This window comes from Pygoscelis adeliae, unplaced genomic scaffold (assembly GCF_000699105.1).
Source record: "Pygoscelis adeliae isolate BGI_AS28 unplaced genomic scaffold, ASM69910v1 Scaffold116, whole genome shotgun sequence".
Lineage (NCBI taxonomy): Eukaryota > Metazoa > Chordata > Aves > Sphenisciformes > Spheniscidae > Pygoscelis > Pygoscelis adeliae.
Window position 1 is genome coordinate 2,191,108 of NW_008825080.1, and position 11,842 is coordinate 2,202,949.

The 11,842-nt window shown below is 39.6% G+C and overlaps 1 protein-coding gene across 1 annotated transcript; it reads right to left on the reverse strand.

The window, feature by feature from the left end:
- Positions 1 to 5,500: 5,500 nt before the first annotated feature.
- On the reverse strand, positions 5,501 to 10,646 carry GZMA (granzyme A (granzyme 1, cytotoxic T-lymphocyte-associated serine esterase 3)). Its single transcript, XM_009326936.1, has 5 exons — positions 10,586 to 10,646; positions 9,213 to 9,360; positions 7,387 to 7,525; positions 6,434 to 6,706; positions 5,501 to 5,656 (listed from the first exon to the last, which is right to left on the reverse strand). Exons 1-5 carry the CDS (start codon positions 10,644 to 10,646, stop codon positions 5,501 to 5,503), a joined length of 777 nt encoding a protein of 258 aa, XP_009325211.1.
- Between the last annotated feature and the right edge of the window lie 1,196 nt (positions 10,647 to 11,842).

Here is an 11,842-nt window from a genome sequence, read left to right on the forward strand (position 1 = left end):
TGACTTCTTTTCCTTGAAAGCAAGTGATTAAATGTACTTAGCCCATTCAATAATTCAAAATATGTGTGCTCCTTCCAATGGAAACATGGCAAAAGATAGTACAATTTTTTCAACAGAAAGCAATTTTCCCCATCAGTCCATCATGTGAAATGTTAGTAGCTTGTCTTACTTTAAAGGAAAAATATTCTAACTCTGAAGAATAACACCATATTTATTTTCATTAAACTAGCAAGTATGGATGGAATCCATCTTGTGTCAAGTACTAGCATAAAGTCTTAGGTCCTACTTTTAGCTATGATTCTTGTAAGTAATTTTACATCATCTTAGCATCTCCATTGGGAACCACATGCTAATTCATGTAAATTGCCTTGAATCATTCAAAGGCTAGGATCAGCAGAGACCAGTCCAGGGGACTGTATTGTTCTATATGTCACATAGATCATGGTACAGAATATATCTAAATATTTCTAGAGATCTAGGTTAAATATATAACTGTAACTAAATATAAATAATTTCTTGGGAATTCTTTATTGTTTTTGTAGTGGTAATGATAACTAGCTTAATTAGAAAACTGTCTTTATTGGATTTTGAATTGTTTCCTTTCCTTAAACCCACCTACTGTGTTTGACAATGAAAATATAAATAATTGCATAATAATTCTATTATTATTGTTATGCATAATTATGGAATCAACTGGTTAATAAGCCAGATGGACATAGTCAAAGAAGCATGCTGTTTGGATCAAACACAACAGTTAGTTCCTTCATTCCTTAAGGGTACCAGTTTAATTCTGGGTGTCAGCAAACATGGCAGCTGTCACCCGTTTATGAGTTTTGTTTAGTGCTCACAAGGACCAAACCTCTTGGACTTAAAAGAAGTTTGCCTGTGTAAGACTTGTACACTGTCAACAGCTAAGTAAGGATGTCAGGATTGGTCTTCACATGCTATTCAGCTGCAACTCAGTAGTGCTATTCAAAACGTGTTCTATCCACAGACATTTTCAGAGCTTTGCTTTCATTATTAGGAATGAAGAGAGGCAGGGGGTAAGGATGCACTCTTGCATTTGTATATTAAAAGCCCTGTGAGCTCAGAAACTCATGTTGTTTGGATTTCTTTTTTTTTTCTGCTGGAAACTTATTTGGAATATTTCCTCTAGCTGGGGAAGAATGGGAGATTAGGGGAGTAGAGCAGTGTCAGCCTATGGAAAATTAAACTGTGAGCAAATGCATGAAAAGAGATGGGCAAAGTTAACAGAGGCACAGGTATCTCTGGAAATGAATGTGAAACTGTTGTGTCTTTAGTTCTCATGATTTTTAAAACCTCATCTTCTGCTGTTCATAAATCACGTGGTTGCTAACTTTAGGTCTGGAAGGTTGAGACCACTCATATTTTTTACCTAGTAAGATGTTAATTTACAATAAATCTGCTACTAAATCTGCTGGTTTCTGACGTCATCTCGTGTGGTCTTCAAAACAGGTTAGAAAATGGGAATGTTGATTATCAATTCAGAAATGACTACCAAGAAGCTTATGTCTAAGAATGGGAAATAACTTATACTGTGCCTGTCTTCTCATATGAGCATGTTGGTTGCAGCAGATTTTATAAAACATTTAGAGTCTGATTTAAATATTCAAAATAGTATTTTAAATAATTTAAAAATTTTTTTAAATGTTAAAAACATTTTTTCTCTTTTGAATGGTAACAAAGCAGTGGAATTACTCTCTTTGCTTTTGGATTCTCCCAGAAGTTCTCTCTCTTTCCTTTGACGGTGCCTAAATGCTATTGATTTGCCAAATAGAGGAAGAGATGTATAACACAGGATGGGGGGCTGTGGTGGGGAGGGAGCTGGTCAATATTGAAGCTAAGCATATTTTGTTGGATGCACAACTGTCAAAATAAAAAGATGCATTTCTTTCAGACCGAGAAGTGCTCATTTCTTAGTTAATTATGCTTGTTCATTATTGAGTGGTCAAGCTGTATTGCCCCAGAAGTATTATAATATCTAAAAGTGGGAGAAGTCACTGATTTCAGTAGAACTAACCAACAGCCCTTAAATATGAGAGAATCTTGTATGTGTGACAGGTAGCTCTATTCTGTGACCATGTCTGAGAAAGCACTTAAGCATGCATTTAAATTCCAGACTGTGACTAATCTGGAGTGAAATTAAACATATACTGGAGTGCCTTTTCTGGATGTGCTTCTTTTCTAGATAGGCTCCTTTACTGTCAGTTTCTTTCACATGGCAAGTATCTTTCTGTAAGAGGAATTTGAGGACTTGAGTGAGCAGCATGATTCTGTTTCATTAATCTTTTGCAGGTAATGTTGCTGAATACTTGCAGGTATGGAGTGTGCAGTTGCTGAAAGTAGATCATTGTTCTTGCATAGCTGCCTCATTCTGCCAGTGCAAAGGTCTTAACATATGAAGTCTTGGGCAAAATGTGAAATCCTGACTTCCTCCCTGTAGAATATAGCATATTTTTAGCTCATTGCCTGTTACATGCCTGGTATATCGTTCAGGCCCAGACTGAGACAGAAATCAGAACCCATTCTAAGAAGTCAGCTTGTTCTGCACCTGAGGTCTGTATGCACTAAAGGCGGAGCCTCCAGAGGTAGCACAGAGGATTAAGTAAAATTTAAGTTGCCTAAACTCAGGCTGTCATCCCCACAGTCCTGTCCAAGGTCGAGCACTGTACAACACATGGAATCCAAAACTTCAGGACAAAAATAATTTTTACAAGAGGAAAAACTTCATTGCCCATACAGGGCATGTGTCTTCCAAGGTATACCAATATGACAAAGTGATTGTCTGTAATGCAATGAAATGGATTAAAGAAACTCAGGCTAGGGAATCCTTTTGTTTCTGCACATAAATGCACTAAATAGTCTCTAGTAGACAATCCCCTGTTCTTCAGCCACTATATTATCTGACTTGATGCTACCTACATAAATGTTGCACTAATTTGTGTAATGCAGTTTATACTTGTTCATTTCACCCAGTTATCTCATATAACCACAGTGAGAAGAAATTGTTACCTTCTAGATGTCAAAATGACATCAAATGATCATTACATTTTTCTTAGCTAGTACATAAACTTGCATGGGCTCCATCCCATAGTGGTGGAGCTGTACTGGGAATGGGTTCATGCCTCTTGATTAGGGAAAGTCGCAGCCTAGATGAAAACTCAGTTCCATCTCCTTGCTTCTGCTTTTTTCCCCAGGTTTCCACTACTGGCAGTGGTGACGGAGGCTTGAATGTTTTGTTTACTATGTACGTCCAGTTCCACTGGCTCATTTTGCACAATTCACTAAATAACATGCATCTAAAAAAATAAGTTTTTAAGGTATTTTGGGGTAGGTCCTAAATTTCAAGCTAGAAGAGGAAGGCTGCGCGTATTTTCTTGCACATTTCTTCATGCATTGTAAACTCCTCCTCGGTCAGAACCTCTCCTTCCTTCTGACCCCACTTGAGTCAGAACTACTGTCTGAAAAATGGAGAAATGCTGAATGATAGGCTTTGAGTGGGATTTTCCACTGACAAGGATGCTGCCTGTGACTTCCAGGGAAGAGGAAGAAGCAGACCAAAGAGGAAGCAGTAACATGAAAAAAATACTATAGCAGGATGAAAGAGAGAGAGTGAGGGCAAAGATGAAAGAAATTAAGTAAGACTACTGTATGGGAAGAGTGAAATAGCCCTAGATGATCAGTTGTCTTGAAGATCAGCTACAGATTTTTCACTAGCTTGATAAGGATATATTTGTTTTCTGAAGGTTTTTAGAATAAGTTCTTTCCTAAGCAGGGGTTTGGTAGTTTGGAAGAATAGAAAACATCTGGACTTGTCTTACTTATTCCCTGTGTGTTTAAAGACAGAGTCAAAGTCACCACTTTGGGTGTCAGTACCAGTCAGTGGGCCAGATTCTCCTCTCAGTTTCACTGATGCAATCTGACTTGGCTGGGAATTCTCTCTGCTCCTGCTTTGCTTCTGTGTTAGTGTGTGCCTCTGTGCCTCTGTTTGTGTGCTTGTTTGTGTGTTCAGCCCGAGTCAGAGCAAACATTTTAGGAATAAGAATAAGGAATGTGAAAAATTCTGACTGTGTAACATTTGTAATGGACGGAAAACATAAAAGAAGATGTTCAGCATCAAAACTTTCAGTAAAGATCCCTGTAGTTTAGGCCTTCTCCTTCCTTCACCCTTCATTATTCCTCTATGACAAAACTACAGTTTCTTCTCAACAAGATCAGGTGAAGGCAGTTGTGTAAAAAAGCATGTCTGTATTTTCCCATGTTGTGTTTATAAGTGATGTTTAATTGTTTGTGAAGAACCGAGCAATCATTTTTTAATTAAAATGAATACAAGATTTCTCCACCGTTTGAACGTCCTCTGCTTTCTCTTAGCTAATGCCTACTTCCAAGTAAAAAAAACCCAGAGCAACACAAAATAAAACCAAGTCCTTTTTGAGGTGTTCATGGCATTGAAAGTGCCCAAGACTGTGAATACAGAGATGGGCAGAAGCATTTTTCACAATAGGTCTGTTTGCTGTTTGACAAGTGGTTGTTGAAGCACTTAAAAATTTCACTGCATATCTGAAACAGCAGTAGTGGCATCATGAAATTAAGATTGTTTTATGTTATGAACAGCGCTTTATCATACTGATACTCCAGCTGAGACACGTTCTGTCATTTCTCTGGAGGATGGGTTTTCAGCTCATTTTTTAACGTAGTGTTGCTGATCTTGGTGCATTCTGCAAACATATTGCACATCCAAAACATTATGTACACAGACTATCTGTACTGCAACAGACGGAGCTTTCCACATAAATTGACAGCTTCAAGCAGTAATTTTTATTGCCATTTCTTTATTAAATGCAAAGTATATAAAAGGATGAAATCAAGAGGTTTCAAATACAAGACAGTTAGGAAATGTACACTTATTATGTCCCACAATCAAATGCAGTCACTAAAACTTAATTTTCTGAAGCTAGCAGTCCCCTACACTTGTGAAATAAGGAGCTCTTCTGCGGAGAAACTACCAAGTTTTTCAGGTGTCTGGAGCTGTACCTAGCATCTCACTAACTTTCAGGGTTATTTGCAGAAGTCCAGATACAAGACTGCAGTATATACTCAGCATGCAGTGCAGACACAAATAGCTGGATTAGATTCTTGGTCAGAAGTACTCATCCATGTAGAGCTCAGTCCGGATGTGCAATGCAAGAATGTTGGAAGCCTGAGTCGCAAATACCCATCAAATGACTCCGTGGCTGACAGCATAAGCTACAAATGCTGTTGTAGCAGGGCATTGTGTTCTGGCCCTGTTACGATCACATCTGCCCTGAAAACAGACATAGGTATTTTCATCTATATGAACATGAAGCTGCTAAAATTCAGCATGGGAACACCTCTTTTACCAGTATAATGAAGCTATTTTTAAAGGTGTGTTTCAAAACTAGATATTGTTACACAAGTACAAAGAAGGAAATCGCTTGGTCAAAACCCAATCAATCTATTAGGCTCCCCCTATGGTTTTCCTTATCCACTGCAGGTATTGCTTTGTGAGTCGAGTGTAGACACCAGGGCCATGAACAGTACCACACTTTCTCTTCCCGAAAGCAGTGATGCCTCTCATCACATTATTGCATCGTAAAGGTCCACCAGAATCCCCCTGGAAAAAGGGAAAAAAAAAATTGTCATTCGTATCTACAAAAGCTAAAAAATGCTTCTTTTAAATAAAATTTGCGCAAGTTGCATGAGGAAATAAAAATGTAGACAGTGCTAGTGTGGATTTCTTTTTTTTCCTCCTTGGAAGGTAAGATTTTCATTAGCAAAAAAGAGAAAAAGACTTCAATCTGATCTTTCAAGTGTGAGTAATGGGGAATGAATCTAGCTCAGTGCTAAGGAATAGTTAGTCTTTTTGAATATGAAAAGAAAAAGCTGGAAACTTTCCTCTTGAAAAGCAGGAAGTCTCTAGAAATTGGTACCTTTTTTGTAACTTTGTTAATTCAATATTTAAATATTTTAAGACATGGTAGTTCTTACACAGTTGTGCATTTGACTTGGGGCCCAGTCAAGGTGCTTTTTATCAGCAAAACCTGTCTCAAAGCCCTCTGACATCAGAGAAGTTGTTCCACTGAGGTTAGCTGCTTGAAAATTGGCTCATAAGCTATTTTGTGGAGACTTTTCTATTAAAATCATTTTATTGAAGAAGACAATAGCTATCTGCCACACCTGGATAAAACCACAGTATCCAAAGTCTGTGAAGGTGAATTTATCAATCAGAAGTTTTGATTTTAAGGCTTAGAAGAACAAGCCTTGGTAAATTCACTCATTTTTAATAAAATTCTTAATTGAACTGAAAAAAGGCAGAAATTATAAATGTGTAAAAGCTAGTACTTTACATTTTAATATAATGTATGTGGATATAGACAGTAAATATACTTACAGAACATGAGTCCTTTCCTCCTTTCTTAGCCCCTGCACATATCATGTTGTCTGTTATAACAGGGTTGTTATTATAATGGTCGTTGTCGTTACAGATTTGCCTACTGATGACAGTGATATTGACCTCCCTCAGGGTATCAGAAGGCTTTCTCAGACGACTGTGAGTTATTCCCCATCCTGCTACTGTGCAAGTTGTTCCTGGTTTGGGATCATCATCTGAGGTAGGCAGGGGAATGAGTTGCACAGCTTTATTAAGTCTTGCTCTTTTCTCAAGCTGTATAAGATACAGAAAATAGTTATTACGGGGCAGAGGCCCCTGCATGTTAACCGTTGGATCTTTTCCATTATGGCAATGGGGAATTACTGCAATCCCTTTTTGAGAATCCTCAGTTCTTTGCGACAGGATTTGTATAATCAATGTAAGAATGAGGAAAATGAGTATTCTTTGTCTCATGAAAACCCATTTAGCTTCTGCTGAAATATTAGGTCTGAAAAATACCCTAATTTACTTCTCTGGCTCTCAGACCATTGGGAGGACAAAATAACAGTAATCACTGAAGCTGGCAAAATTGAGAATCAGAGAAGTAAAAAATTTTTTACTAGCACTGTTTTTCAGACAGAACGTTAGGGTTTTTAACCAAATTATTTCTATGTGTGAAATAGGCCTCTTTCTGTGGACAACCTTTATTCTTTCACTGAAAAGCCAGAAATTGGAATATCTTGGTCAAGCTCCAGAATTTTTCTACTTCTAGCATTGGCGTGCATTACAGGAATTGATTGCCTTAGTTCCCAGTGCATCCCCAGTTCCCCAGTCTGCTGGATTAGCAGACCAGACTATATCACCCCAGAAAAAAAGTCACCAGAAACTCCCTTGGCTCATCTCTCTGACAAGAAGGAAGAAACTGGTACATCGTAGGAGATGCATATTCTATAAGTGATGTGTAAAATCAATACCTGCAGCAGCATAATGTCGTTTTCATTACAACTGGAACAGTAGCATGGGTAGCGAATTTGTTTTGCAATCTGAAAAACCTGTTTTTCTCTTTCTCTTGCTTTCAGTGAATGAGCTCCAAGAATAACTTTGCCTTCTTCCCTGAGAAGAGAGACAACATAGTTAGTGGTATTCACTTGCTGTAACTCCATAATTCTTTGCTGTTAAATGTGGTGCTATCATGTCCAGCTGCTACAGAGTCTCTTTTCTCATGCCTGAAAAGCAACAGTAATTTAGAAAAATATAAAAGATTACCCTGTTTTTACAAGTAGTTAAAAAAAAATGACTCCGTGAATCAAAATTCATGCTATCCTATTTTCAGCTTCCCAGGAGCATAGACAGGGTTCAGGTACTTAACTCCGAACCTACCCCTATTGGTTCCCTTTGGGAACTGGATGAGGGGTGTATGCATCAGCTTTGCTGTTGGTAGTGGTCTCACCAGCTGTGCCCTCTGCAATTTGTGCTGAAAGTTTAGGAGAATAGCTCACAGCACTGTTAATTCACAGATCATCAAGACTGGAATGAATTGTACCGTTGCTTTGCCGTAACACCATTTCAACACCATTTTCTGAGTCCATGTGAGACATAGCTCATTCCCTTTCTCTAACTTGTTCTGCAACTTCACTTACTAGATACTGAAGTGGTGACTATTGTGTCTGCTGGGGCTCTCTGGTGTAAAAACCAGGAGTCTAGCACTCCTTGGTTGAGCAGTCCAAGCAGACCTTTATATCAGACCACGGGTGTAGCTGTTTGTGGGAGAACAATGTACGTTACAGCTGAATGGGAGAATATTCTTTGAGTGGATGTGTAGGTTGGCCTTCATTTGCAACTTACTGTAGCGAACACAACCCTGAGGAAGTGGTTGCTCCTTTTCTTCAGGTGTTAAGAGCTGTCTGACTGTTGACTGAGCATCATTAGGTTAATTGTTGTATTTTCTTTTAAACGTGATCTCATTTGAAAACACTCTTTATCTTATGTTAATACAACAGCTCTTGGGCCCTATGCTCTCTTTGTAGTAGGTCCCATATATCTGCCTGTTTGGATGGGGACAGGAGAGATGGATACATTTCTCTGATGTCTGCAGAGTCCAGTGATTGACTGGTCCCAGGCAGGCCACTGACAAAGCCTGTGTGAGGTCTGGCTCAGCAGCAGCTCCAGTCCTCCCCACAAAGGCAAGGGGTAGGACATGTCATTTAAAGCTCACATCTTGCCTTGCTAAGGGACTCTGTGGAGCCAAACAGCCATTTGCATCTTGAGTCAGACAGGAAGAAGAAAAGATCGCTGACAAACCAACATATCCAGTAGAGCAGAGATCTCTCAGTGTCTCCTGTCATCTGTCTGGAGGATTTTTGCTCCTGTATAACTGCATGCTGTCTCTTTCTGTGGTGAACTGTGTATCTTTTACAGAATAAAATGACAAGAATTTATTTCTGGTTTTTGGGCAGCTATTTAGACTGGCCAGTCCTCTGGCCTAGTGCACCGGTTGACTGAGAAAACAGGGATAAATGTTTCCCCCAAATCCACTACTTCAGTGTTGCTATTCTGTGCTTGCATGCAGCTAGAAGCTTGTAAAATATCTCTTCAGAAACAGTGAAGATCAGTATACCTTGTTATATTATTTTTTACTCACTGAACCACATTCATCAATATAAATTATAAAACACAGTCATCAGAACATGATTATTGTCATGCTAAATGCACAAAACCACCAGGGATATTAACTCTCCTTCTTGAACAGAGACACCAGATACTCATTAAAGACAATCTCTGAATCAGAGTAAGAACTTACACATTACAGTGGGCAGCTGTTAACACCCAGTTTTCCTTGATCAAAGCTCCTCCACAAATAGATTTTCCATTTGTTCCGTTGATTAGGGCCATAAATGGTCTCGAGTGTGGTGCTACTTCATTTCCTCCAATGATATCCACACACAAACCTAAAAATAAAAATAAGCCATGATATGCACAGCTGGGCTAACAAACACCGTAAGACACTCCAAGTCTCTTAGAAAAAACAGTTAATGTAATTACAAAGTATACAGACACACAAGTATGTACATATGTCACAATGCTGGTCTTCAGAGTAGACTTTTAAAATTGCTCAGCAGTACTACTTCTGCACATTTGGAGCTGTTGGAGAGAGTCCAGAGGAGGGCCACGAAGATGATCAAAGGGCTGGAGCACCTCTCCTATGAAGACAGGCTGAGAGAGCTGGGGTTGTTCAGCCTGGAGAAGAGAAGGCTCCGGGGAGAACTTATTGCAGCCTTCCAGTATCTGAAGGGGGCCTACAAGAAAGCTGGAGAGGGACTTTTTACAAGAGCATGTAGTGATAGGACAGGGGGTAATGGCTTTAAACTGCAAGAGGGTAGATTTAGATTAGATATCGGGAAGAAATTCTTCACTATGAGGGTGGTGAAACACTGGCACAAGTTGTCCAGAGAAACTGTGGATGCCCCATCCCCGGAAGTGTTCAAGGCCAGGTTGGATGGGGCTTTGAGCAACCTGGTCTAGTGGAAGGTGTTCCTGCCCATGGCAGGGATGTTGGAACTACATGATCTTTAAGGTCCCTTCCAACCCAAACCATTCTGTGATTCTATGATTCTATGTTTCAATGGGATCAAAATTAGATCAGTGGGGTGAGCTTTGACAAGAAAAACACCAAAGTATTTTGGCTCTTGCACAGATTTCTTTTCCTGAAGTTCACCACTATGGTTAATTTCTTAGCTTTCATTGTGAGTAACAACCTCAGATCTGCCACATGATAAATGTTGTACAATATGTGACTTATGTGGACACCTGGAAACTGGATTATATAGTGTAAGCCACATTACATGAACCTGTTTTTCAGAAAAACAGAAAATCAAGAGATTAATGTATGTGTATGCCTCTGGAAAGAAAGGTCAGATAATCATTATGTTAAATCCTCTGAACTCCTCCAAATAGCCTGTCCCCTGTGCAGTTTTAATTAATACTACATTCTACATTCTGCTACTACATTCAGAAATTGTTTGTATGAAAGATCAAACACATGCAGACAGTGGAAAAGAGCTAATAATAAGAACTCAAAAATTATGACTACTTCCTTTACATTAGTACATGTTGGCTTAACTGGAACTTTATACATCAGCATTTACCTTCAAAAGGATCGAACCAAGCACTTACCTCCACGAATTACCAGGAGAATGACAGCAGCAGAGGGGGACAAAGTGAGGAAACCTCCCATGATTTCTGTCTGGTGTTTCCCCTCATTGACTGTTTAATATATATATCTAAATGCAAAGGATGTGGGTTTTGTTTTTCCTCTTAAGGATATTTGACATTTGTAACTGTGACAAAGGCAAAAAACCTACCCAACAATGTAGCTTACAGTAGAGGTGTTAGTGAGAAATTGCATCATCTGTTGTGGTGTGAAGACAGGATCTGGCCCCCTTCGCCCCCCCTTCATGTTCTCGCTGTAGCATTTGCGGAGAGCTACTGTATGAGTACCGGGGTGAAACCTTGCAAGCCACTACGTGTCCAGTTACACAGTGGGACTCAGCTCCTGTAAATTTAGGCTTGATTCTGTTGCCCACATGAAGACGTATAGTTTCACTCTAGACACCCCCGGTGTCCTCCAGGTCAGAGATGAATCCCAGCCTCTTCCCCACTAGAGAGTTATCTGTGCTGTTCAGGAGCTCTTCAGGGTCAAGGAATCATGTTTGCTCCTTTCAGCATCTGATCCTACCTCATTAACTTTGCACTGGATGAGCATCCATATAGCACTGAGTGTGGTTTAGTGGTCTAGAGCTAAGAGTATAATGCCATTTAAAGTGTCTTAAATTTGCCTCCTGGTGCAGAAGGCCATGGGTCTTCTGTAGATGCTATGACAGATTTGCCAGCCCTGTGCCCATGTCTGGGAAACCTAGGGTATCTCAAATGTCACTAAACGCCTAGTTTTAGGCAACTGAATTGAATCCTGGAACCTGAATAAATCTTATTAGAGCCTTGTAAAGGCACAGTTCCTCACTTCCAAATATATACCCAAATAATAGAAATAACTTCCATCAATATTAAATAATTCAGAATATCAAATATTGTATTAACTAACTAGGTACATTCAGTGAAGTGTCACTACCACAGAGCCTGGGCGGTTTCTTGAAGACTTGAGCCCCACTACAGTCAGCCTGCAGAAAGCTTCTGTGTTCTGGCTGTGTCACATCTTTGAGCTCAGTTGGCCCAGCCTGATGTGAGTTTTACCTGGAGAAGACCTTGGACAGACAGCTGGCTCAAATTTGCCATTGCCCTCCCTTCTGGGACAGAAGGTAATTGTTGGTGATTTCTCTGAAGAAGGCAGATGTGGAGCTACTTCTAGAGATAGCGAAGCTCTTTGTCACTGCTGTGGCTCATCAGAGACACTGTCATCTATGTGACATGGTGACA